Source organism: Pundamilia nyererei, unplaced genomic scaffold (genome assembly GCF_000239375.1).
Source record: "Pundamilia nyererei isolate P.nyererei 1_Seehausen unplaced genomic scaffold, PunNye1.0 scaffold00033, whole genome shotgun sequence".
NCBI lineage: Eukaryota > Metazoa > Chordata > Actinopteri > Cichliformes > Cichlidae > Pundamilia > Pundamilia nyererei.
Genome location: NW_005187434.1, coordinates 1969465 through 1997276, shown reverse-complemented (window position 1 = coordinate 1997276; position 27812 = coordinate 1969465). Strand labels below are relative to the sequence as shown.

The 27812-nt window shown below is 38.4% G+C and overlaps 2 protein-coding genes across 4 annotated transcripts; both read right to left on the bottom strand.

Annotated features, from left to right (window-relative positions):
• Positions 1–2857: 2857 nt before the first annotated feature.
• On the bottom strand, positions 2858–11101 carry ppp2r2aa (protein phosphatase 2, regulatory subunit B, alpha a). 2 transcript variants are annotated; one of them, XM_005729456.1, is made up of 10 exons: positions 10742–11101; positions 10282–10359; positions 8941–9038; positions 8579–8744; positions 8330–8442; positions 7419–7596; positions 5650–5814; positions 4671–4840; positions 4396–4487; positions 2858–4056 (listed from the first exon to the last, which is right to left on the bottom strand). In XM_005729456.1, exons 1-10 carry the CDS (start codon positions 10746–10748, stop codon positions 3777–3779), a joined length of 1347 nt encoding a protein of 448 aa, XP_005729513.1. In that variant the 5' UTR covers positions 10749–11101; the 3' UTR covers positions 2858–3776. The 2 variants fall into 2 exon arrangements, with proteins under 2 accessions (XP_005729513.1, XP_005729512.1); XM_005729455.1 differs by lacking the exon at positions 10742–11101 and having other exon boundaries at positions 10282–10372.
• A 9173-nt stretch (positions 11102–20274) lies between these two features.
• Positions 20275–27559, bottom strand: vps33a (VPS33A core subunit of CORVET and HOPS complexes). Of its 2 annotated transcripts, none has more exons than XM_005729453.2 (13): positions 27246–27559; positions 26889–26954; positions 25585–25712; positions 25281–25467; positions 25069–25185; positions 24785–24959; positions 24201–24394; positions 23781–23907; positions 23562–23629; positions 22145–22282; positions 21893–22030; positions 21633–21801; positions 20275–20944 (listed from the first exon to the last, which is right to left on the bottom strand). In XM_005729453.2, the coding sequence occupies exons 1-13, from the start codon at positions 27399–27401 to the stop codon at positions 20751–20753; spliced, it is 1857 nt and encodes a 618-aa protein (XP_005729510.1). In that variant the 5' UTR covers positions 27402–27559; the 3' UTR covers positions 20275–20750. The 2 variants fall into 2 exon arrangements, with proteins under 2 accessions (XP_005729510.1, XP_005729511.1); XM_005729454.1 differs by lacking the exon at positions 27246–27559 and adding an exon at positions 27078–27137.
• Between the last annotated feature and the right edge of the window lie 253 nt (positions 27560–27812).

Below are 27812 nucleotides of genomic sequence, written 5' to 3'. Positions count from 1 at the left end.
TTTTCTTATATTAAGATATTTGGGGGATTAAATGTGTAGCTAGAGTTCTTTGAAACTTCCCTTTGTGTCAGTGTAAAGTGGAGTATACGTTGCCCATGATGTAAAAGGAGTTTGACATCGCTGAGGTAGAGAAAGCAGTTTCATGCTGTTTTCATTAAACTTCACACCAATAGAGAAAATAATATATAATACGATAGCAACTCATCAGAGGTGTGTAATCCTTAGATCAGGTATGCAGACATTCATCTCACATCTTTCCAGTTGAAAAATGTTTTTTGAAGTAACAGCTTTGTTCTTAAAAGGTTTTTTAAAAAATTATTAAAAAGATAATTTATTTAAAATAAGAGGAAAGGTGTAGTCTTTTTTAAGACAACATGCAAAGCTTAGTTTAGCATTTAAAAGCCTTACAGAATCCTGAAATGCCCTCAGTGTCTAATCCAAAATAAAAAAAAACAACAAAAAAAAACAGTCATTACATTCAGAATTCAGGTTGAAAATTCTTTATTATTTTTCATCTAAATTGTACTTTATTCCATGTGACAAGGACATAGCTGTACACTGAACCCTTTGTAGCCCCCCCCACCCCATAGATCACCAAACTCTTACAATCTTTATTCAAGAGGCCATTTTCAAGAAACAGAACATACAAATTAATGAAATTCACAAAGGTAAAAGTGCAATTTGTTTTAACTCCTGTAATATATCAGACATGTATAATACACTGCTGCAACTGAGAAAACCTTACAACTCCAGACAACAAGTAGGGAAGGTTTGGTTTCCCAGGGTGTTGTTCAAAAGCCATTACATATGTTTGATTTTATTTTTAAAAAAAGAAAAAGTTATGAGCTACCTTTAAATAAGGCAGTTTTTGTCTTGAGTCCTGAAAAGCTGCTTTCTTGAAGGTACGTTTTGATCAAGAGCAGCGGTAAATTCCCCTGAGCAGTCACCTGTCTGGCACATCATAAATTTCAAGAAACATGACTTGATTATCTCATTTATTCTTAATGCTCTAAGAAAGGCAATAGGGTTCCTTTGAATATCATCATGATTTAAACCACAGTTGTGAAAAATAGCTACTGTAATTATGTGTTAATTTATGGGATCCTTGACTTGGGAATGGGCACATTATGAAGGTTTATTCAAGTGACTGGAGCTGTATGACACAAATGACCCTCACATAGTGTGAGGGGAAAAAGATTAGTGAAATACCTCAGCACTAGTAGACATTACCCAGAGCCCTGAGTGAGACACACACACACACACACACACACACACACAAAACAGTAGTTTAACACCACCGTATGGACATGGGTGGTTATTTTGTTGTCATTCTAGCGATTGGATATCCGTTCTCTAAAATAAAAGTAACACACGAACTGAAACAAATACCATCCAGTGGACCAAGAAGCTTCATTCCCTGATTTAATGGCTTAAATCATGAAGCGGACAAATTGTGCTATAATCAAGTTGTTTGCACATCAACAGATTAAATCTTCTTCCTGATATGACATTTGACTTTCAATAGAAGAAAAACAACAGGACAAACAACTTAGTGACAGCTCAGCTTTCATTAGGTTTCCCAGTGCAGCTAATATTAACAACACTTACACCTGATGTCTCATTAACTACCCTGCCATATAACAATCATCGGCAAACTGAGTGCTTCACAATTTCTCCTTGATAAATAAACAAGCCTGTATAGCAAAGCGACACGTGCTTCACAGGAGGGAGGAGACATTTTCATAAATCTAAATCAGTAACTTTAGAGAAGTTGACTAAACAGTTTTAAGCAATAAACATTGATTAAAATGCCTTTCAAATAGAGACCCAGAAGGGCCTATTCTTTCACAGCCAAATAAAATAAAATTAATCAAAAACTATGGCACGTAAGTGGAATATTAAGATCCAAATTATTTTAGAAACCAACTCTGAGGCATCCAAATAAGCTCTACATGCACAGTGTGCCCCCCCAAAAAAGTTAGAATTATAATGCTTACAACTTCAAAAGATACTGAGACCTGAAAACGCTTCTTTAAGTTTTCAAACTTCCAGGATGAGAAAAAATGTCCCCAAGTCGTATGTCAAAAAACAAAACAAAAACAAAAAAAAACAGCTACCCAACTGTCAAGGAACCTTCCATCTACAATCAGTCTGAGACAGACAGCTAAAGAAACTACAGTGATCAGACTGTAATCCTATTGCCTTAATTTATACAAAAATAAATCAACTATAGTGATTAATCTATTTTTAAACAGGTACAGTACAAAATGTCATTATATTAAAAAAAAAAAAAGTGTACAAACAGAAAGTAGATACAGAGGGTAAAGCCATGGGTCAACCTGCAAACAAAATAGCGGGAGAGCTGGCAGCAGAACTTAGTTTTGTTGCCACAGGCCACATAATGCCATTATACACACACCCTTCCTAGTGTGTGTGTGTGTGTGTGTGTGTGTTAGTTACAGTTATATGTGTCCTTTTGTCCTGAGCTTTTGTTTGCAAGGGTGACGAGGTCAGACAAGGGGGCTTACTCTCTGCAAAACGGCTTCAATTGAGTGTAGCTTCAGAGTGAGTATAGGACTGGTTACTTTGGCATAATTAGCCATAATAAAACCACAATACCTGAAAAATGTGTGTGTGCATTTTGCACGACTGCGCCAGCATTTCTAAAGCCGTGGGCTATTAACTGGAATTATATTTTTTATTACTATAAACCATTGTCCACATCAATACAACATGAAAGTCAGATTGTTGTTTAGAGAGTGGCTCGAGATTGGAACAGGATATATATTCAGGTTTCAGTGCAGCTTGAAAAACCAGGTTCTTTGTTATTTCTTGTACTTGGAAAAAAAAAAAAAAAAAAAAAAAAGAGACAGAATTTAGTCTCCATTGTTAAATGGTAAATGTTACAGTATGAAAACAGTTTTCCTGTAATGTAACTTGATTTAATCAACAGCAACAAGTTCACTATAAAGGTATAAATGAAGGAGACTTTGTTAATATTAATGACTGTAAACTAGTGGCTGTCTTAAAAGGTCAAAATCTGATCCAATATTAAATCTTGCACACTGTGGACAGATGTTTGCAGTAATGCAGGCTGTACGCTATAATCATAGAACCATAAAAAAAAAAGGTTAAAACACTAAACGAGTCCTTTAACTGCATAATCATACTGTATATTGGCAAGAAAGTGGTGAGTGAACTTGGCAAATGGACAAATACTGTGAAAATATGGAGTGTCGACAGTTTGCATTACCAGTGTTTCAGGCCAGTGGTGACTGAATGATATGAGAGCAACAGAAAACTAATGAGACACAATAGCTACAATAATCTAATAACTAGTGGCTATGAGACACAGATGAACCATGGCACAAAAGAAGAATCAAACAAACTAACCAAACATGTGTATGAACAGATTTCCCTTTGGTTTGGGATGTAGTGGAGTTGCAATTTGTAGCTTGATGACTGGAGTGCTCCAACCAGAGAAAACCCATGACACTAAATCCCACTGTATGACTCAGATCTTAAAAAACCAAACAAAAAAAACCAAACAAAAAAACCCTACATGTTCATATTTGCAATACAAATAGAAAATGGGCTTGTGATGGCCTACTTGGGTGTACTGTGTTCATGCCACTGTTGACATAGCAGTTCTTGGCATATGCCAAGGGCAGCTCATCAAGAGGGATTTAGCCAAAAACAGACAGCTATTGTTCATATTTGTATATCAGAGCAGCGGCGCTCAAGCAGAAACTGGGACCTCAGTGCTTCAACAAATGCTAGTTCAGCTTGTCCTGGAATATGTACAGATTGTTGGTTGTGGCCACAGCAATGATGTTGTCCAGAGGATGCCAGGCAGTGTGGAGGATCTTCTTGTTAAAGTCCAGACTGTCTACACTGATCTCATCCTTTTTGCGCTTCCCACCTGTGCTTACTTTGCGAGGTTTCAAGACCGATCGCGGCTTGCTGTTTTCCCGCGACGCCTCTAGGGTCATGTCCTGCTGGTATCCTCGATCAAACATCCTGAAGAAGTTGTTGTAGGAACCCGTCATCACAACACTGTAGGTAAACAAGGTGTGAGTCAGCGAGTAGCCTTAACGTTACTGGCAAACACAATCCTTTTCAAGTATGGACATTAAATCCTGTCGTCTGTCATGAGCCAATTATACCACTTCACCACCCACCCAAACCAAATTATGAGCCACATTATGGTCTGCACCGAGCAGATAACTGCAGTAAGTGATAAGGCCTGCGTTTCTGGGTTCAGTGACGTCAGAAAAGGAGTATTCCCTAACGCTCTGCGTGCGTCATGCACGCATGCATTTTGTTTGTCCAGGACAGCTGCAGAAAAAAACAAAACAAAAAAAACAAAAAGGAAGCCACGGAATGAGTGCTTACCTGTCGTTCCCATTCCAACAGCATTCAAACTTATCGAAGATGCAATCATTCTCATAGAGTGAACACAACTTGCTCCTGAGATATTCATGCACCTATTTAAAGAAAGCAATGAGGAAATATACAGAGTTTCCATCAACAACTGTGCAAAAGCAAAAACAACATTTACACTTTAATCACGTGGATGGACGGAACCTGCTAGAATCAATCTAGCCTTACAGGAAGAAAAGTAATACAGAAACTGGAACAGTATTTTTGAGTTGGCATAATTAACAGACCTGATATGTCTCTACTGGTCGTGACTCCATATTGAGATCCCAAATTTTGACAGACAGGTAGTCCCGGGTCATCATGTAGCGTCCACTATGGCTGAACTTTACATCAGAGATGGATGAGATGATTTCAGAAAAGAAGGAACGATTGTTTGGATCTTCAGGCTCTTCAAACACTTAAAAAAATTAAGAACAAACACATGCATTTCAGCGTCAATGACTGGAAGAACAACAATAATTTTTACAGTGGTCGAGTTGTTTTACAGTAAGCCCCGAAACTTTCTTTACATAACAACAGCTTTGTAAAAGATACTGAATTTCAAATCTGGTTATATAAACACAGAAATAGAGCATAAAAGTAACAAAGCCTTTCCGCTTATCTTTTGATACGCGTTATGAATAAGGGTCACCATTCTGAACAATTTGGCTTAGCAGGTACCAATCTATACGTACGTGCGCTATGTTTTCTATGCTGTGAGCAGGAAGCAGAGTGTGTAAATCTTCTTTTATAGCCTCATGCACTAAGACCCACATGGCCTGGATATTTCATAATGTGGTAGATGGGAAACTAGGTAGGATCTTCTAAGGATCTTCTATTTCTTAGGTGAATTTGTGAATTTTATGTTACCATGTGAATTGTATAGAATTGGAGAAGCAATTTGTTGTTCAATTTCTTTTTTGTTATAAAATCGAAGAAAATATTTTCAGAAAACAACATGTAAGACGTCAGCTTTGTTTCATTTTAAGAAAAGGCTCTCACGACAGTGCAACTTTTCACTTGTCAAGTCTTCTTCTCAACAAACCGTCAGCTTTGTTCAAGCACACTGCACTAGTCCAGTCAGCCACCGTCCATAGCAAGAGTAACTTTATAACTGCAGCTGATTAATCGAGTGTTACACTGATAGGCTCAATGAGAGCCCCCCATCGATCTTTGAGGAGACACACAGTCAAACAGCTACAGAAACACAAAAAGAGACCGCCTTACGTTTGGCGTGGCTGTCGCATAGCGCTGCTGCCCTCATGTCACACAGGCGGATCGTGCCCTTGCTGCTGCTGTAGACAAAAGTGTTGCATTGGTTGGGATGGAACTCGGCCGCTGTGATCACCTCTGTTAAATCCTCCATATTGGCCGGCTTAATGTCAACAATATCTGAAGAGGTGAGGTTAAGGTAAAAAACAAACAAACCCAAAAACCCCAACAAGCAAACAAAAAAACGTGAACAGACATTTCAGCAACTTAAAAATCTTTCAGAAATAAAATTAATTGGTAGTAGTATTATTATTTTTCACAGAGTCATGTTCTCAGTTTGAAGAACCCATCTAAGCAGGCTTTACCGCTTGCAGGTAAACAGTCTGTGCGCAGAGGAAAATAAAAACTGCTATTGCCACTATGAGACACTGAAATCACAGACCATCAACTTCACTATGATTTATCTTTTTTTTTTTTAATTATCTGCATTTTTTTTTAAACAATGACTGGCACATGGAAAAGGTTTTGCCACAGATATCTGCTCACTAGCACAAAAGTGCCCCAAATCATGTAGATGTTATTCACTTGCGAATACTTTCCATTCCATGCTCATGTGTTTTCAACTTTTAACAGCTACATTAATCTCACAGATGACCTCTGACCTTATGAGCCTACAGTGATAAAACCATTTAACATAATTTAGTTTGCATTAATTGTTTCTCCGGTTCAAGTGTTTTACATCAGTTGACGCAATCCTTAATAAAAGGCAGGGGTTGCACTGCATCAATCTTCCAGCATGAAGAGAAGATATGAGCAGCCCGAAAGAGCAACTAATCTCAATTCAAGAAAAACATGATTCCACTTTGTATCTAACTCTGGTTCGTCTTTGTTTATACAGCCTTCATCAGCGGTCCCCAACCCCCGGGCCTCGGACCGGTCCGTGAGTCGTTTGGTACCGGGCCACGAGAGTAGAGGCTCAGGTGTAAAATGTATGGTTTTCAGGGTTTTTATCGGTTTTCAGCATTATTTTGTTATCGTTTTTATCGTTAACTTGGTTTTCCTGGGTCTTTTCACGTGTGTTATGAATAAATCTTTTTTTCGGTACCGGTACTACTTTTATTTTGTTGTATTTATCCGCGACACCTTAAAGGCCGGTCCATGAAAATATTGTCAGGCATAAACCGGTCCGTGGCGCAAAAAAGTTTGGGGACCGCTGTCCTACATAGAACAACGCATTAAGAACTCATGGAGTGAAATTATTAACATAGGATGTAGGAGGTGATTTTTTAGACCATGTTAGAGGCACCCAGTTAAACATCCCACGCTTTGGGGACATCTGGTGGTAGTATAAATAATGACACTGTGCTACAGATTAAATAGACACCAGTGAATATCATTTTTTGCTCTTGTCCAGTCTGCCTGTAAACACAGTATGTACATTTTTAAATATCAGGCAAAGAATTGTTTATATGCCCTATAAAAATACATGAATCATGTTTTATTTGTTGCTAAGTAAGACATAGTCTTTGTCTAATTTGACTGACACGGGGTGAGCAGGTGAACAGGATTAATAAATCAGGCATCTCTTCAGACAAAGGCTTAAAACTAACCACAACATATCATTCATTATTTCACATACCATTCACATACATTTTTTTTTAAGTTCTGTCCCTGGCTTACGCTCCTTTGAAAAATGATAAAACTGGGAATAGATAAGACAAAACACTGACAAAATAATTTTATATTATTGCAGTACTTTATGGAATTAAAGAATGAAAGGATACTAAAGCTGCGATCAGTGATCTCCAGATGCCAGAGGTTAACGCGCAGGTCATCAGCAGACAAGTAGGTCTCACAATCGCTGTTGACTGAGATGGAGTTGATGTGGTATGTGTGCGCGTTGGCGAACACTCGTCTAGGACTGGCTTCCACCATCAAGTCCATGGGCCTGAATACTGGTACCTGAAAACAAAAGTGGGGCTGTTTTTATATTTCTTTAATGGGAGATGCAGTAGATTTTATGACCTCTGTTTTACCTCTAATATATCCACACAGGCATGTTACAAAACAAATTTCACACTAGAAAAAGAAAAAAAAAAACATTAAAAAGTGTCCAAATAATTTTTCTTACCCTGGTAAAGAGGCACAAAGATGTAGGTGAAAATGTACATAGATTTTCCCATTTTTAAGATGGGGACAGTTACCTGCTCTTTAAACAAACAAATAAAAGGCCTTGCCTCAGTATAAAGGCAAACCTGTTGAACTGAGTCTATATTTGGAAACCATTCAGTAAGGACAAGGAGAAAAAAAAAAGGGGGGGGGGGTGTCTGTGAAAATTAAAGGTGAATAAAGCAGACATTACATCAACTGCAGCACTGCAGTAATTGCAGGAACAGATTGGTAATTTTATTAGTTCCATCTGTTTACTTGCTCATAAGATAAGTCAACGTCTCAATCAAAAATAGAACGGACAGTTTTGTAATGAGTGGAAGGAAACACGGAAAAGAAATGATTAACATTTATTCCAATTAATTCAGATGTAAATTACTAACCAGACTCAACATATTTAATTTGCTGTTAATTTTCTTGATCTACTTATTATAAATGAATGGAAAGTAAGCAAAGGATCTCAGTTTTGGCTAACAATGTAACAAAAAGAAAAGATCTGGGCTGTAATAAAGCCAGTTATACACACCCGTAGTGTAGTGACAGTGTTGGGATCTCTGTATTGCCCATCTTCTTCCTTCAAATTGTAGCCCTCTGGTCTTTTGTCACGCTCACTAATTTTCCACAGCTTTATGGTTTTGTCTAACAATGAGAAAGAGCAAAGATCATGAGAGTCATTGAGTTATATTTACTCCCATATAAGGCAGTAGATGGCGTAACAAAAGTTCACATTTACTACAGCAAAAGAATTTACTCAAAAAGAAAGTAATTTACAAACCATTTGTTGACAAAAGAAAATGTGCTGCATTCTTCTGAGGCAACCATCGAATCTTGTTGATCTTCTCCTCAATCTCAAGACTTTTCAGGTAGTCAAACTCAGGCTCGTGGCTCTGGAAGGTGCTGTAAACATTGTACTCTCCTCGGCACTGAAGCTTATTCTTACTCTAAATACAAAACAGATCAAACAAAAGTTCAAGTGTTATGAAACCAAGATTCAATGTCTCGGGTCAAGATCACTAGAAACATTGTACCTGTACGCCTTTGTGTTATATAAACTGAGTTTGATGACCTACCTGCTTTGGAGTATTATGAATCAAATGTTAAAAATAATTACTGTTCCTATGTGTCACTAAAACATACCTCTTGCTCCTGCTGAAAGATGACAACACGACCCCCCTTGTCCCCAGTTGCAAGTAGCTCTCCAGATTGGTTAAATTCAACAGTGGATATGATATCGGCTGTCAATAATAAAAATTGCAAAAATGAGACTAGCGTCAAATATAAATAACCACACATTTTCTGCCAGAGTTTCTGATGAACGCTATTGTCAATCTGAGACAGGTTTACTGCAATAACACTGAGTGTTTTACGAGGCTTTTGCTGTCTAAACGATTCATTGCCTTTCAATGGGAAGTGATTTACAAAATGCCTCAGCAGCCCACCTGTGAGGGGTGAAAATCATGTCAACCATGGTGAAAACACAACACAGCAATGACGCACACATATTTATACACACACACTTAACAATCTTAGGACACAAAGGAAAAAAGAACAGAAAAAAAGTTTCCATCTTCAGCTATTTAGCACTTTTCAAAGAGAACCATTCTCACAAAGTCCTACAATACAACAATCAATCCCCGCTTACACACTGGCACTATTCTGAGTTAGTGCAGTCGTTAACATCGACAGTGTGCGCCTGATACGACCCGACTCCATGCAACCCCATAAAACAATAGCAGACAGACTGAAGGCGAATCCTTTTTTACAGGAAACTAATAAAAACGTTACTGGAGTGTTGTGTTTTGAGCCCATGTACTCCTATGTATTGACACAAGGAGAGGCTCTCATTTATACATGTTCCCAGACAAAGCTTACTGTAAACAAATGTGTAGCCCTTAATGCATAAATACGGCCACCATGTACTGTAAACACACTTTTGGTGCTTTGAGTTTTCCTTTAGTTCGGAAATAATTAGCTGGTAAAGGTTTTCTTTTAACTTGGCCACTCAAACAGCTCTGTAATTAGTCAAACGTAAGTGCTACTTCTTTAACAAATATGAAACACCTATTAAATATTCTTCTCTGGCAGAGGTAAAATCTTTTTCAATTCTAACATGCAGTTCTCTCCCAATTATGTAAACATTGTGTAATGCCCCACTAATACCCAGGCTGAACTGAGAAAATAGTGAATGCTGACATTTTGCAGCAATTATGCCAAAAATAGAAGATTGTTGTCAGTCTGTGAGAAACCAAATGGACTACAATACCACACCACTGATCCCTTATACCCATTATTACTGGAAAAAAAAGAAAGAAAGAAAAAAGAAGAAGGCGGCATTACTTTTCATTGCATATTTAGAAATACCACAAATATAAAGTGTGGCAGCAGCGCTTTGAAGCAAAGCCTAAAACAAGCGTGCACAGGATGGTGATCCTGGCAGCTCAGGCTAGCAAGTGTTCAGTGACTATCACATGGACTTACCTTCAGCGACGTCGTCATCTATTGCTCCTTTGACTTGGGAGAAGCACCACTGCACATCATTGCTCCCACCACCGGGCCCTGCACACAACATGACCCCAAGATTGGACACACCACCATTAAAGAGAGACAACTTTACACGCGTTAGCCTGCAGCTAACTTAGCTAAAAACATCAATATGACAACGAGGCCTTAAGGAAATTCACAGTAACTGCGTTGCAACTGCTGCTATAAACTCATAGGCACAGATAACTACTTGACGTGTGTTTGTGGAGAATCTCGCTCACTTTAACACTAACACTGACTTACACTGGCATCTTTGAATTACCCTAGCTCGCTAGCTAGCTTGCGCTGGTTAAACATGATATTACAGAGAAACCCATCATCGTTGTCAAACAGGTCAGCACCTGTTAATTAATAACCCCAGGCGGCACTGTGGTAGTCTTTTCCCCTGTGGTTTTACCTGCCATGGTGAGCGACTCGGAGAGGGGTATCTAAGCGGGCTCGGGCCCTGGACTGGAACAGTGCTGACCCGGGTCGGCTGGGAGGTTCTAGCGAGGAGCAGTGCAGGAATGAAGCCGGGAGTGCTGCTTGGTACTCCGAAGAACGTAAGCAAAAGTCTTCGGCCCTGCTATACAGCACGGAACTGTTTTCCACAAAGTAATTAATAATGCCCACTATTGGCTTGTAGACTTTGCACTCTACTTTGAGAGTTCCCTCGCCTCTGCCTCCTTACAGCACTTTCAAAATGGCGAAACGCGGGCGGCGTTCAGCAGTCACCAGAGAGCGGCGAGAGGGTGCGCCGCGAAATTTTAAACCTACCCCTCAGCGACGTTGGTCATCTTCCTATCTGCGGAGACCGCGAGGTCACTTGATTTACTGCGCTTTAAATTCATAAAAAGGGTAATAACCAGGTTTTTAAAATATAAAACCAAGTATAACTATTAGACCCCGCCCATGTGCATTGTTTCAGTGAGAATAATCGAACTAACCTTGTTCGCGTGCTGAATTTAGAAAGTGGAGTGCGAAAGCTCCAAGTTTCAAACAGAAATTCAGATTTCTTAATACATTTTAGAGGGTTTTTTAAATTTGTTTTAACGTCTACAAAAGTTATTCCACATTGGGTGCATTTTATGAGTTACTATCTTGTTTACTGCCTATTAAATGTAGTCATTGCATGATGACCCACTGATTCCACTGAGTTAAACTACAACTGAATGGGAAATAAACTGAGTAATAATTGCAATAGATGCATCTGACAGACATTTGTTCAGCAGGATGTCTCTGAGAGTTCAGAACCTTATTCGTCAATGTAAGCGTAACTGGAAAAACGTTTCTTCCAAGTAAAATTAATCACATCTACTGGGCCCTGTGAGAAAGTTAGTTTTACAATTATTGTCAAAGGAAAAGCTCAGGTGTATGATGTTATCAATGCCTCCCTTCGTTTCCTGGTACTTTAAGGCACATGAACAGTTGAGAGTGTTTATACCAGAAAAAAAGTGATTTGTCATATCCAGAAAAACAAAGTTAAAAAAGGTTTTCATTAACAATGACTCAGCTCTATCAACTGGCTATGCAATGAAGGTGATTCAGCGTGTTTACTGCAATGACTTTTATTCAAACCAGTTCACCCAGATGGAAGGCAGCCATCTAAATTACCAGTTACACCTGTGCTCTTTTCTGTGTGTGTGTGTATGACATATCAAAGAATACTTCCTAAAAAGAGGCCTGCTGCAACTTGTATGATATTCTCTCAACACTCTTTTGAATGTATATAGATCTAAGGCAAAGATTTAGGTCATAGCTTATGGTCGAAATCACAAACCTTAAGCCACAGTGACACCTTAGTACATTTGAGTAATCCAAAAGGAATAAATGCAGTAAGAACACATGCCCACTCAGTGTCAAATATTGTCTGATACTGTTGTACCAAAGTATCATTCTTCAGTCTTACTGATATCTAAAGTGTCACAGATATAGTGCATGATGCATATGAATATAAATGTTTTTCAGATTTCCTGGTCACATTTGTTAAATCTGTGTCATATCTGGTAAATGTCTATTGAATGAAATCAAATAAAACCAAACTACCAATCACACAAATGCTACTGAATGCTAACATGCTTGTTAGCTCTCTCCCTTTTGCCAGAATTTTCATGTTCAAACAACACAGGAGCTGACACTGCAGCAAAGCACATCAACGAAGCCAGTGTGAAAATTTTTATGTATACACTGCCTGTAATAAGGCATACTGATTTATACTTCCCCAGCAACCATGTTAGGGACTTATTTCCTCAGTTAAAAAGCGGTCAGATGAATGTCCAACCAAACCAACTGTCAATCAACCACCCGGACAAACAGAGAAGAATCTCCACTCAACAGTCAGTGAGCCAAAGCAAACTTTTTAAATATATAACCATCTCTATCCAAAATGCATCAAATGTACAAAACAAGCATAGAAGAATTCAGATCATTTTCTTGGATTTCAACATTTGCGCTGAGCTGTCCAGTTTCAATTTGCAGTTTAGGAAGTGTGCAGATCAAAGAGACTCTTCTCTTTATAAGTATTTTTCTATTATATTATCAAATAAATATATCTGTTAGACTCTGACTTCCTGTTCAGTGTTATTGTCATTCTCACACTCACACAAACCACTTGCTTCCTCTCTACTGCAAATAAGATGATGTAAGTATGATAAAGAAAATAACCTTAAAGAAATGGGGAGGGGGAATTTGTGGTCAGAAAGGCGGGGCAAGTACATTTTTAGTAACATAAGATGGGATGGGAAAAAAAAATCAAGAATCACCAGAGCCCCACAGATAGGCAAGACAGGCTAACAAAAGCAAACTAACTGCAGGTTAATAATTTAGACTTAAAGATCTTAAAGAAGCGACTAAAACCAACATGATGACATCAGTGCTACTACTCATCTTCTCAATGATGACAGGTAATAAGACTATGACCAACTCCTAATTGATATTATTCACTAATCATTATACTGTAATTAATGTTGAATATGATTAAAATAGGTATTGCAGTATGTATTTTGTACATCATATATTTACACAACAGGGACTGTATGTATTAACATTGTCGCATTTAAACTAAATGCAACAGATGCAATCATATAGAACTTCTGGCCACAGCTAATTTGCACACCTTGTTGCTGTTTAGGTTTTTACGACACAGTATAACAATGAAAGGCTTCTTTCTTCTTAAAATTGTACCTCTGCCACATCTTTGCTGTTACTGAATTCTCCCAGATTTTAAAAGCCAAGAGCCATTTTCACTCTTCTAATGTTGAATGTTACTACAATGTTACCCATGACTTTTCTTTCTTTTTTAAGAACATTACATTATGACAGATGATCATGATTATTCACATTACTTTAAAGTTTCACTAATGTGTTTATGGTAGAATTAAATCAAATGCCATGTCATATTTTCCACCATGACATCAGTGACCATGAAACGGGTCTAAAAAGTGACACAGGGATTAATAATGTCATTTAGAAGAGATAAGGACTGACAGCGTATAAGACCTAAGCTATATGGATAAAAAAAAAAGCCACCCTCACATTACACCCACAGGAGCTGCTCGGCTATGGAAACCCATGCCACGAAGCTCCCAGTGCACAGTTTTTGTGCAGATGTTAATGCCAGAAGATGTCTGGAAGTCCTCACTTATTGAGTTAGTACGGTGTTGGAAACTTTCATTGACGTAGCGACGTAGTGACTCTGCTTCAAAACTTATGAGCAATCATACCATTTACAGTTGTTGTGAATATCTAAGAAGGAAAAAGTTTCATTAACTATGAAATTTCATAAACTTACAGTAGCATCCTATTACAGTGCCTCATTTGAATTCAGTGACACATTCTTTTACAAACCTTTGTAGTCTGCATGCCTACATGCTTGATTTTGCACAACTACAACAGTGGGACTTCCTTCTGACCGTATGCACGTATAACATGACTAAACCAATCCATTCAAAAACAAACAAAACAAAAACCTTAGAAATCTGGAAGCATGCAAATGCTTTTTCACATGTACTGCATATTTTGTTAGCAACTGTGAAAAACAACTATAATAATGATAATAATTAATTGTAACATTATGTATTGAAGCAGAAGTTCGCTTTTGCAGTAGTGACACTTTGAATCATAACAAAAATACTAACTGGTCACAGCATCAAACCTATATAGTAAAAATAAAAACAGCAATGTTTTACAGCATGCTCTGCTAATAAAGTATCTGAAGGCTGTTGGATGAAGAACTGTGCTCCCAATTGATCGATTAATTTGCTTATTTGTTTTGTTAAATGACCTACATAATTTGAATTTTTGTCTTCAGGTTGTGAGATGATGTCAGATGGAAAGAACTGCACAGGAGGTTGGGTTGACATCCCCTTCAACAATACTGAAACAAAGGGAAGCTGTCAAATGACTTATGGAAATCATACAAACTACATTCTCACAGTGATCACCAGGAAACCTATGAAGGAGAACAAAAACATAACGGAAAACCATTGTGATGAACTGAAACTTGGTAAGACATGTTTTTTGTTTGTTTTTTAATTTCTGAATTCATTTTGGTTTCATTTTGTTAGTTTTTGTTCTGACTTTTTGTGGCTTCAATCACGGTAAAAAAATAAATTTAAAAAAAAGTTATATTCAGTATTTTCTATGCAGCATGGTGGTGCTGTGGTTAGCACTGTTACCTCAACGCAAAGGGGTCTTGGGTTTAAATCAGCAGCTGTGGGCTTGGATTCTCACCAAATAATCCAGCTTCCTCCCACTTGTCCCAAAGACATGCGTGTTAGGTTAACTGCCAATTTGTGAATGGTTGTCTGCCTCTCTGTGTTATCAGTGTGACGGCCTGACAGCTTGTCCACGGTGTACCACACCTCTGACAGCTGGGATGGGCTCCAGCCCACCCATGACCTTGAATTAGCTAAGCTGTCCAGAAAATGGATAGATGACTTGGTAGATATTGTTTATGATCAGTCAGTAGAGTCATAAAGTTTGGTTCCAATTTTGCACGTTATTTACTCTTATAGGCAGTTTTCCCTTTTAAGACTTTTAATAATCACAAAATGTTACTAATTTTACTAATTACAAATGTATTTTTTATTTCAGATGAAATTAATTTCATTGTTGATGCCAACATTGATGCCAACATGCGTTTGCAAATAACAAAAAAGAAGTTGCAAGTTGCACTTAGTCAAAATTAGTGCTATCCATCGGTTATCAGACAAACTATTTGTTTCCAGAATGAAAAACAGACCGAGACCTGAAAGGATCAGAACTGGTTAATATGGAGGAGTTGAAGTCCATTTAGAGGATCAAATAGCTGGTCATTGAGATCGCTCTTGAAATTGGTTTGAAATTCATCTGAAACTTCATTGTTTTGTTGTGTTGTTGTTTTTGTATGATTTGAACCTGTTAACTCATAATTGTACTGCAACTGTTTGAGATTTGTGTTTGTGCGCTGGCTTATTTTAAATTTTTTACAATCTCTGCTACCATTTTGGCCTCATAACTCTTGAAAGCGATTTTCAATCTCCCTGAGCTTTTAGCTTGATGAATAAAAAAATAAACATACTGCATGACATAAACCATACAGAGGGGTTGTGATTGTGAGGCCTTCTACAGACACACTGCTGCTGGTTTGATATGAGAAAGAAAGTCACTTCTGGCATGAGAATTCCAGAATAATCCTATTCTTACACCAACACAAGATTTTGCATATTCTAAATTATTAAAACTCAGCTAAACAGGTAAAACAATATAAGGTCATAATATTCTTGGGGTTATTTTTTAGCTTCTTTATAGCTTTGCAAAATCTTATAAGCAGTTTATATGCGTGTAAAAATAGCTAAAAGCACACATTAGCTAACATAAATCAAGTAGGATGTCTAACAGCGTCTAAGAAAAGAAACATTAAAAACACTTCTTGATGTTGAGGCCCAACAGAGGGTCATCTTAGACCCAATGGGCTATCAGAGTTGCAATACACTGGTGGAAACCATGCTCTGTTCAAATATGAATGCTAAGCAGCATTTTTTTTTTTTTAAGAAAATAAGATGTTTAATAGAATTACCAATTTCTATTGTAAATGGACAAGCATTTAGCTCTGTGATTACAGTCAACTGAAGCCATTAACTTCAAACATCAATTCCCAGTCAGCAAAGCCTTTTGCAATGTGCACACAGAGAGGAGATAGAAAATACTGTCAAACATAAAGGTTTGCACCATGATAAATAATGTTTGGTGTTCTTCTGCACATTCTCAGGTCAGATGTTACACACAGATTTCAGGTTCATATGGTGGAATAGTTTGTAAAAATGTGGCTCTCCTCTGGATCAAACCTTCACACCACCTGTCTCAGTCCTCAGGACCTTCAAGCGGACGAGTTCACCTTTATAGAAAACCATACTGATTCTTCTTTAGCCCCGTCTTACTTATTTTGAATGTCACACTGTTTTCAAAGGGAAACACCTGTGAAAACTGCATTCACACTGTTTTACTTTTGTTAATGTTGCCTTGCAACTTTCAGTCACAAAACTCATAATGCGCCTCTTGGCTAAAACGTGACAGCAGCTTTTTGTTGCTAACAGTTTTACGTCACTGCAGACTATTACTAAATAGCTGACTTCACCTCTGTTGGCACCACTGTCACACTTCCATGTCTTTCTGGGACATTTAAAACGACTCTCACGGTTATTTGTAAAATTGATGAAAATGTGAGATTATAGTTTTAAATAACTATAAAACGATCGCTCTGCTGTGGCTCTGCTTCCGACGTTGTGCCAAATAGTTATTTTTCTATGTGTGTTTTTATATGTACCTTAATATTTTTGGTTGTAATATAAATGGGCTGTAGTCAACAGAATTTATGAAGGGGAAATGATGTGTTTTGCAAGTTTATCACTCTGGCTTATTGTTTCTGCTCTGTGTTCTACATTATAACTAATCCAGTCCGTTCTGGCTTCTTCAAGTATCTTTATGGAACTGTGATGTTATATTTATTACAAATTTTACTCCCCTATTAGCCAGATCTTTCTTTAAAAAGATTTTTTTAATATCAGTGAGACTTCTCACCTGCTGTAAATAAATAATATGTAAAAGTCCCTTTCGCCAAAAACTGACCACAGCTTCTATATTGTGACAGGAATATCCTTTCTGCTTCAGAATGACTCTGTATCACTCATGAGAGATATATTTGAGATACTTTTTGACAGATTATTGGCCAACAAATCATCTACAACAGCTTTAATACTGGAAAAACACCAGCAGGGCTACTGCTCTGTCCTTACCTGTCTGTCTCTGAGACTTAAACCATTTCTGATTATATTGTGTTTTGGTGGTGAATACAGTCTTGCCAACCAAATTTGGTATTCATCAAATTACCACAAATTTATTGTCATATAAACCTTGAGGCTTTAATCCCTTTCGGAGCAGTTACTTGCTGTGTCTGCCTACTGGTTCAGCTTTCTTAGACATATGAAAACCCATCAGAGGGGAAAACTTTGCTTCCCTGCACTCAGTAGATATTAGCACTGGAACACAAAAATCAATACACATGAACATTATCAATACCGATGATAAGTAGTATTTACATAAACATTTTTACAATACATAAAATAGTTCAGTGTATACTACACCACCATACAAACATGGTTTATAGCTTCTCTGTGCTCATTTGTAACACGTACACTATTAATATACATTTAAAAACAAACACACTGGATTCCAACAGCGTTAAAATAAGTTTCACCGACGGGTTTCTCTAAACACTTTGTTTTGTTGACTGAGAAATGTCGTGTCAAGAAGCCACAAGCTCCACTATGTGAATCACATAAGAAAACATGATAAATCCAGCTCTTATTATCGTTTTATGGAAACTTCATAGGCCGCAAATCCCAAGGTCTGCCTGATAAACACCACTAATAAGTCCAAGATCTGGCTTATTCTCCAACAGGTGTTTTCACTTTATTTTCCTATCATAAAATAAGTGGTCCACCTGGCAAGGAGCAAAGCGCCAAACAGCACAGTGTAACTGAAGAGAACAAATTTGAGGATTTCCTTGAATGTCCGGAGGAAGCGGATAAACAAGGGGTCCACATCCTGGGGCTCCTGCTGTGTCATTTGCCTCCGACCAAGCTGGGTTAGGTGTCCCATGTTTTGGCCTCGCCCCATTCTTCAAACAAACACATTTGTTAGATTTCAGTACAAAAGAAAAGAATTAGAATCAAGACAGGTGGCTGAAAGTTCATTAAACATATATGTACTGCAAGCAACACCGGCAGTATGAATGATTTAAATTTAACGTATGGAAATTTAGACAAAAACACCAGGATGCATCTTCATATTAACTTGTATTATAAGCACAAAGTTATTTATTCCTGGCAATGTAAAAGCCGAGGAAAGACTGGCGTTAATAATTTATCCCCCAAGTTGCACAAATGGGTTCAGTATCGATCTGCTTTGTTTGCGTACAGTTGCAAATAATATACTGAACATCATTCGCCTTTACTGCTTTTGGATATGAAAACAAGAACAATTCCTGCATGGTGAATCTGTTTTTTAAGGTCATTTTTTTCCACACTATTAAACAACAGCCACACCCATACAAGAACCGCGTTAGTCACAATACATTTTGCTTATAAAAATGTATACTTTTATTATGTCTCCTCGTTAAAATAAAGAAAGTTGAGTGTCTGTTATCTTCTTAAAATTTTTATCTTGCTATCAAAAACAGACAAACTGTGCATAAAGTGACAAATGTAAACATGCATGAATGCCAGATAAGTCCACATGAGGTAAAGGCATAATTTCTTTTTTTTATAAAAAAGGAAACACTTACACCTTTGTGTTGATGGAGCAGGACAGGAGCTGATCAGAAGGGCTCCTGTGCTTCTAGCCCTGAAGTCCAAGTTGATGTGTGCCGTCTTGAGCGTTTCAAGCCCTTGTGGGAGAGGAGGAGCCAAAAGGAAAAACTGATCACAAGGATCTGAATCCCCTGGGATTTATTTAATGGCAATAAAAGTGTTGTTGCACCTGCTCCTCAAGGAAACAGCAGGCCAAAATTTACAGATTTAAGTATTCTCTGAATAATTTACCAAAGTAGTTTCCAAGACTTTTACACAAGCAGCATGAAGGAAAAACTACAAAGATTAGCCAAACAGAGGTCACCAAAATATCTGAGTGCTGTCAGCAGGTCTCCCTATATATATAGCGTCAGGCACGGAGAAGGTATTGACTGATACAGAGATCAAACACCCTCCTGCCGCAGAGTTATCCTCTACCGGAACATGGAGCAAATGGCCTCCTAATTCAATCAGTGTCCTGTGCTGTCAAATCATGGGCTGCCGTGGGCTGAGCTCTCCAGACAGCACAGGGCCATTATCGGATGATCAGGAGGCCTGTTACTGCGCTAATTGCTCCTTCAGAGAACTGGAGCACTGCTGAGGAATACACTCCCATCCCTGCTTTTCATCCGCTTGCAATCAGCTGTCCTTACCAAAAAATTGCCCAATTTACAATAATCAAAATGGCGTATCACATGACCAAGTAATGTGACACTAATTATAGTTTAAGACTTTATTTAGTCATTTTTAATCCAAGCAAAGGAAAACAAACAAAAGACAACTGCAGAAGCTTTCAAAAATGCAAATCAAATGCATCATTACTCTTCTATGGCATCACAAATATGTTTTAATTCTATATACAGTATATATACAGTAGCAGAAAAGCAATAGCTGCAATGACAGAAACACAACCAAAGGACAAAGTTCATTAGACATCAATAAACCTTTAAATTGCACGATACGGGTGCAACTCAAAGGGAGGACAGTAAAGATTATGGAATGTATATAAAAGACAGATGTAGCCTCCGGCTGCCCTAAACCTGCTTTTTCTCTAATGTCCAGCAGGGGGAGGGTTCCCTTGCAAAAAATTAAATAAAATAAAAATCACCAGATTGTCTCCATTGCTTGTTCAGCCTTTTTTTTTTCTTTTAGAAAAGAAAAAATGTGTAATTTTGTAAATTCTAATTAAACTCTTGTTTAGGGCAAAACAGATGATAAAGCAAGCTATGCTTCAGAGCTACGTTTTGCTGTACTATGAGCATTTCTCAGTCAGACCAACCCACGGTAAACACATCAAGAAAAGAAAACGGCCGACACAAACATCCGACTTTGCAAACAGGACTTTGCAAAACAAAGGGTGGCATCACTCAGGCGATTAGAAAGTGGAAATGCCTAAGGCTGCAGTGCCATAGTAGGTAACAGTTACTTTGACATGAAGATATTTTCACAGGGCAACTTTGAAAGAGCCGGTCTCTCTTTAAACCGGAAGAGACATCAATGAAACACCTGCAGGACAGTGATGTGGACATAAAAAAAACAGTAGCTGAGCTTTTCTGGTAGATGGGCTTTTTGATGTGGCCAGGTGTACGTGCAGGTGACTCATTGTGTTGGGGATTCAGGGCGGTCCATGAGGGATTTGATCCAAGTTGTGCCATTTATGAGTTTTGTGGTGGCTATAACATACTCCATCCCGCTGTCTTCCACTTGAGAGAGGAAACGGAGAGCAGCTATTTCTGCATACGTCACACCACCGAGGAAGAACACCAGCGTTGTCCGATTCTCTCCCTGCTGGCCTGTTGGACATTGAGAGGAGATGCAAGTCACTAAAATGCAACATAAAAACTAAATATATTAACAATAGCAAAGGATATTTTATTGTTTTTCCTTAATTCCACTCTGACCTGGTAAATCCTTTAAATACTACCAAATATAAATGTTAATAAAACACAACTCAATGTAAAGCAAATAGCAATCCACCCTCTGTTAAAGCACAATTTTTTAAAAAAATGTGAAAACCCTTATTTAGCCATACACTCCCCCCAGATTAGAGTCCTCTATTATCACCTTTAAAAACTAATGCAAGGCAGGCATGTAGCAACAAGTCAACTGTCTAATGCCCAAACACAGTTCTAATTAGCACATTTCAAACAGTGTATAATTAAATTCATTATTCACATCAGTGCAACACCTACTACTGCCAAAATGAAAAGATGGAGGAAAACAAAAGGAAAACACTGGCTGTCACTCATAAATCAAGCACAGAGTGGTTTTTCAGCCTTTCTATCAAGAAAGGCACACAAAAAAACGACAAGCTAACAGTGGCTATGTGGCACCATTGGCTACATGCCATAAATCTGCCGCTATTCAGCATCTGACATAAACAAATCCTGTGTCTTATCTACACAGAGCAGGAGGGCGGCTGTTTTTGTTCTGTTGTGAGCAGCAGGGCAAAGAGCAGTCCTAGCTTCTCTTAGTCCTTACGTTTCTTATGGAGCCCAGAGGGAAGCTGTTGTCTCTCCTCAAAGTGTGGGCCGGGAAGCATTTTCAGCACCTCTTCGATGCTGCGCCACCCAGGCCGTGCCAAGATCTGAGTCAGTCGGATGCTAAGAGGAGAATAGCCACTGTACACATATGAGATGTCGTTGGGATTCTGAAAGAACAGAAAAACTCACAAACGTCAGCCCTTGCTTTTTCATGAGTTTAATCCATTAACTGCTTTCCTTTTTTTGTATATTGAGTACCTGCTCATTGGCGTCCTCCATCCACAGTTTAAGAGTTTTTCTAATAGTGGGGTAGTTATTCCGTGAGCCTGTCTGTGGCTTTAAAAGACCAGCCTTCTCTAGGTTGTTCAGCGTGAGTATGTGTTCATAACCATAGGTCTTCACACAGGGGGAGGAAAAAAGTTCAAAACCATCCAGTTTTAATTATGACACAGCAAATAATCATTTTTTGATTCAGCCAAGGGTGCAGAGAAAGCTTCTTTATGTCTTTACCTGGAGAATCTCCCTCTTGTAGTAGTCCATCACCTTGTGTTTGAGGCCATTGTTGCAGACTGACTGCATACACACCAGACGCAGGATCTTGATCAGGGGATCCTTCTGGGCAATGCAGTCTTCTATATACGTGTTCACCTGCATAGTCACATAATTTTAGGGTGTTTAGTGAACTTTTACTAAAAATCCTGTGAAACAGCACCTATAAAAACACACCTTGCAACTACTGGATTGGACTCCCTTTTGCCTACAGAACTGCCTTAATTCTTCATGGTATAGATTCAACAAGGTGCTGGAAACCCTGTTGGATCTATACCATGAAGAAACATTCCTCAAAGATTTTAGTTTGTATTTAAATGAAAGCATCACAAACTTGCTGCAGATTTGCTGGGTGTACATCAAGGATGCAAATAGGGTTGTGTAGGGAAACTCCCAGGAGATCAGCAGTTGTGAAATTCTCATACCAGCTCATCTGGCATCAACAACCATGTCATGTTCAAAGCCACTTACATCACCTTTCCTCCCATTCAGATGCTCAGTTTGTTTAGTATCTAAGGCTACGTTCACACTGCAGGTCTTAATGCTCAATTCCAATTTTTTGATCAAATCCAATTTTTTTTGTCTGCTTGTTCACACTACAAATAAAATGTGACAGCAAACGCTCTCTAGTGTGAACCCTCAAAGCGGCCCGCATCTGCAAAAGAAGACGTCACACACAACGCGCTCTGTTTAGACCCAGAGCAAACGGTATTGTTTGACTGATGGCCCTTAATATAAAGACTTGTTTTGGACTTTACCTCTCCCGATTTTTGCTTTAAGTTATTTTGTTATTTACATAATAATGTAAATAACCTAATAATTATCCTTATTGCTGTTTTAGAGAGAAGCGGTGCTTTAAAGGATAGTTGCAGATTTTTGTCAGAATCTGCAGATTATACAGTACAAATAACATGTTCACATTTCTCCAACGTTGTCTTCCCAGCAGTTTCACTAACATCTACATGTGATGGCCAGGAGGCGTTCGCGATGTCTTCTCCGGAGCTGATAATTGGCATCTGTCTTGTGTCAGTGACGTAAAAGACGGATTAAATGCGACCTGACCGTTCAAACAGCAGTCGCTTTCTAAAAGATCAGATATCTATCGGATTCAGTACCACATACGAAAGTGACCCAGATCGGATTTGAAAATATCGGATTTGTGCCGTTCACACTGTCATACCATGATCGGATATGGGTCGCATAGGGTCAAAAAAATCGGATTTGATGCGCTTTCGCCTGCAGTGTGAACGTAGCCTAAATACATGGAGCTGCAGGCCGTGTGAGAATGGTTGAACAGGTTTATCTAATATATACGTGTTTTTGATAACGTGTAACAACTTATCTTAGGGAGGAAAATAGGTAACTAGATGAAAAATACCTTGTCTGTGTCAACACCAGTCATAAATTCCTGCTCCACTGTTAGATTATCAAAGAAGGCCTCGGATGCTGAAACATGAGATGATAGATGATTTACTACATAGTAATGGATATTGATGGAAATAGTTGTCTTTAAAGACTTTAAAGCCAAAAACTGAGCGAGATGTATGCTAAAAAACATAATGTGATTTGATGGGAAAGCATTGGATTATATACGCACTTGTGATGTCTTTGATCAGCTCGGCAATAGAAGTGTGGTTAGCCAGTGAGCTTCGGGCTGCCTGCATGTGAGGCAGCTGGGAGACAAACTGCTTAATTTCTCCCACCGTTTTGGCATTATGGCGCTCCTGAGAGACAAGAAGAGATGAAACAAGCATGATGCAGCATCCAAATAATCTTTAACCACTATCACACAAAACACCTCAGTAATAAAATTCAAGGCTTTGACATGCTACAGTTATAATGCACTGGACCATAGCACTCCTTTACTTGTTGTTTGGCCTAGCAAGAATATCTGAAACTGATCTCATGTTGCTCCCCGAAAGTACCTGGATTGGAATGAAGGAAATTTCACACTATGATCACCACATGTAAGCAAAGAAGGAAAAAAAAGCAAAAATGTATCCAAAACAAGGCTAACCTCAAAGGCGGCAGATATTATTTTAGCTTTTTTGCTTAGTGCTGCTCCAACAGCATTGAAATTTTTGTCCCGGATTTCCGCATACAGCTCCTCTGCTGAGTTGAGCTGTAACTTCTTGGGCTCGGTCGGCAAATCTTTACTCCCTTCACCTTGCTTCTTCTGTGCAAACTTCTCAGGAGGCAGCTTGACATAACCTGGAGTGAAAGCATAGAATAAAAAATAAAAAAAAAGACTAAAAATAAAATAATCCCTGAAAAACTTATGGCTCAGGATAGTAACACTACTTGCATGAAAAGCTACCACGCAGAAATGTCTGCAGGCAAGCATCCAAACAAGGATCACTAGACTGCAGACATCATCAAACTGCTGGAGAAACTAACCTCCACCTCAACACTACAATATGTCAAATATTGGAGAAAAAAAGAAGATTAATTTTAATGTTCAAGTGTAATCCTGCTTTGCTTTTTGATTAAAAATAAAGTTGCAAAAGAAACAGCGGGATATGCAGATGTCAGATACAATAAATATTACTGAGGCTCAACATGCAGACATAAGAATAAGAACTCTAATTGATTTATTCATACCATTACTGATTCCGTAAATCTCGTCAATGAGACCCTCATAGGTGAGCTGTGTGGCCAGAGGGGTGAGCAGGTCAACGTTACGATCAAGGAGAAGAAGGGTATCGAACACGGGCAGAATCTGATTCTGACTGCCAGCAAACTCCCTCTTCATCCTCAACATCATGTTGGCAACGAGCTGATAACAAGCAGAGCATTTGTTTATCAGAAAACTGTATTCACCTCGCTGCTGCAGAGCCTCTGCTTTCATATAAAACAGAAATTATTGCAGGTTACACCATGCTCACCCGTGCACATTCTCCTTTCCCATATATCTGTGGAATGGTGCCATACAGAGCCTGCAAGGTCATGAGGCCTTTGGCTGTGTGGTACAGACTTGTTTGGTCATTTTCCAGGTAGCACTCCTGAGTGAGACAAAGGGGAGTAATTTATGTGTATATGAGAGATTCCACCAAAGCAAGTATATGATATATATTTGTACTCTGCAACCTGAACACACCCTGAAAGCACTTTCATACTCCATGGACAGCAGGTCCCCATCGTAGGGAATCAGGTCCAGGATATACTCATCGATGTTGATGAAAGAGGCCAGCACGCCCTGCTCCTTCAGCCGCTGTTCGCACAGCATGCTCCGCCGAGGCACGAACAAAATATGAAAGTCTCGGGATGAATGGCGTCTATCCTCACTAAAGAGTAGCACAATTCATGTTGCAAAGTGTGGATAGCTATGCAAAGTGAGAGAAAGGACAAGAAAACAAAACCTTGTCTTTATCGCAGATTGAAGTTGAGACACATACACTCACCTAGTTATATTGTCTGCAATGATGTCCATAAGTTCCAGTCTGGGCCGGACAAAAAAGATGATATTTTTGACATCAGCAGGGGGAAGCCTCCCATTCTTGAGGGTGAACATCTTTTCCACTTCATGTTCCTGAACACACCATAATAAACGACAAGTTAAAACAACACCCTCAGCAACATTAGACACATGACATTAGTGTTAAAAGAAACTAGATAATAAGACATGTGGGCCTTGTCTGTTGTCTGAGTTAATTTAGACATAAATTGTGCAAACACTTCCAAAAAATAATGTGCAAATAAATACAGAATTCCAAGATTTGAAAATCCCATGAACACATATTTCTTTTACACTAAAAAAATAACAGAAAACATAAAAGATTTAAAATAAGAAAATGGACCAAGAAAAATATTTGATTATTTTTAATTTGGCGACACCAGTACATCTCAAAAAAGGGCATGGGTATCTTTACCACAAACTGAGGAGACTAGCGGCTGGACTTTTAGGAGAGGAACACTGTACCTTTCTTGTCTGATATACAATTCTAGCTGCTCTACAGTTTCGAGTCTAATTTGTTGTATTTTTGATTTCACGATGTGCCAAATGCTTTCAGCTGGTGAAAAGTCTAGAATGTAGGCAGGATAGTTCAGTAGACTCTTCAACTATGAATGCATGCTGTTGTAATAGATGCTTAATGCGGTTTAGCAGTCTTTTGCTGAAATGTGCAAAAAGACTGCTGTCCTATCCAGTCTGGACAGGAGCATATGTCAAACCTGTTTTCAGCATTGCTAGATATGTAGACTACCAATTCCACAGGCATGAATGCAGCTCCATCAAAGGTGCAGGTTTTTGAACTCAGTGCTGATAATAAGTCAGATGCTGCCTTTCCTGTTTAGTCCTGAGGACACAACATCCACGTTTTGCAAAAATAATTTAAAGTCTTAATTCATCTGACCACAGAATAGTTTTCCACTTTGCATTTTACATTAGCAGACAGTAGCATTTCTGGATCACGTTCAACTATGGCTGATATGTACAAATCATGTTACTGACCTGTTACCAAATGTTCCTCAAGCTATTTCATTTTAGTACCAATTACTTTTCCAGACTGTTCTTCGTGTACCAACGTTTTCAGTTGTCTTGTTGCCATCACATTCAAAAGGGCCTAATATTTTTTCATTAAACAATATAAAGCTCTGACGTTTTCTATTTATATATTGGTTTAGGAGATTTGCAAATCATTGCATTCCCACAAAGCACAGCTTCTTAACATTTTTAGAAATGGGTTTGTAAACAGAAAGCACTTACCTTCAACAGAGAGTACTGAGCTATTAGTCCAAACGGTCCCGTCAGATATTCGTCCCAAACAATGGCCTAAAGTAAGAGAGTAAGAACAAGCTTTGAATCGTGAGTAAGCAGAACTGAAGATGTTCTGTCAGGCGATACTTGCTAACTTTTACTTAGCTATTAGCTCGAATATTTTATAATACGACGCACCTATACAGATATATGTCTGCGTTATCTGTACTGTTTTACACATTCAAAATAAAACTATGACTATAATGTTAACTGACAGTCTCATGGTAACGCTGAGGCTCAGAGACCACATTAAGTACCACTACCAGTGTTTGGACCACATTTCACAAGCGTATGCGGGTTTGTCACCTTGCTTCCTGCGCATTTGTCCAAAAACTCTCGAAGCTCTTTTCGTGCTGCTTCTCTCAATATGTTTAAATTCACTCTACCGTACGACAAGTGAGCAGCCATTTTTTCCTTACTAGCAGCACAACAAATCAGGTGACTTCTGCGGAGTCGCATCATGTGACCAAAGAAAGTCAAGCTAGTTCATGCCAGTGATTGTAGAAAACACCACAATTGTACCAAACACTTCCACTTCACTAATGCACCGACAAATCCAGGTCGACACTATCTGTTTGCAGTCTACGGTAATAATAAATAAAAGTTAAATGCAAAACCTAAAATAGCATAACAGGCAATACGGGTTTCACGCATGCGTAGATGTTGCTCAGTATGAAAAACAGCTTAAGAGAAATACTTATGTCTCATACAGAGTCTCAGCGTCGTTTAAATTATACTTATTAAGCGCAGACATCCACAGAATAACATCGGAAACGTTTTCTATGGGCTCAAAATGTGGTCATAAATATTTTGTACTTGTAAATCGGTTTTGTACTTGTAAAAAAGATTTGTATGTGTAAAAAAAATTTGTGC

Bases quoted from the DNA above. Each gene is read 5' to 3' on its own strand.
- ppp2r2aa (XM_005729455.1), bottom strand. From the start codon at position 10,372: ATGTTGTGTGCAGGGCCCGGTGGTGGGAGCAATGATGTGCAGTGGTGC. The intron at 8,745-8,940 runs GTATGTTTTAGT...TTTTGTATTTAG, and splicing joins TCTTTCAGCAGGAGCAAGAG to AGTAAGAATAAGCTTCAGTG. The intron at 7,597-8,329 runs GTGTGTATAACT...TTTTGTTTTCAG, and splicing joins ACACTGTCACTACACTACGG to GTACCAGTATTCAGGCCCAT.
- vps33a (XM_005729453.2), bottom strand. From the start codon at position 27,401: ATGATGCGACTCCGCAGAAGTCACCTGATTTGTTGTGCTGCTAGTAAG. The intron at 25,186-25,280 runs GTGTGTTCAGGT...TGTCTCACTCAG, and splicing joins AGTATGAAAGTGCTTTCAGG to GAGTGCTACCTGGAAAATGA. The intron at 22,031-22,144 runs GTAAAGACATAA...CCCTGTGTGAAG, and splicing joins ACAAGAGGGAGATTCTCCAG to ACCTATGGTTATGAACACAT.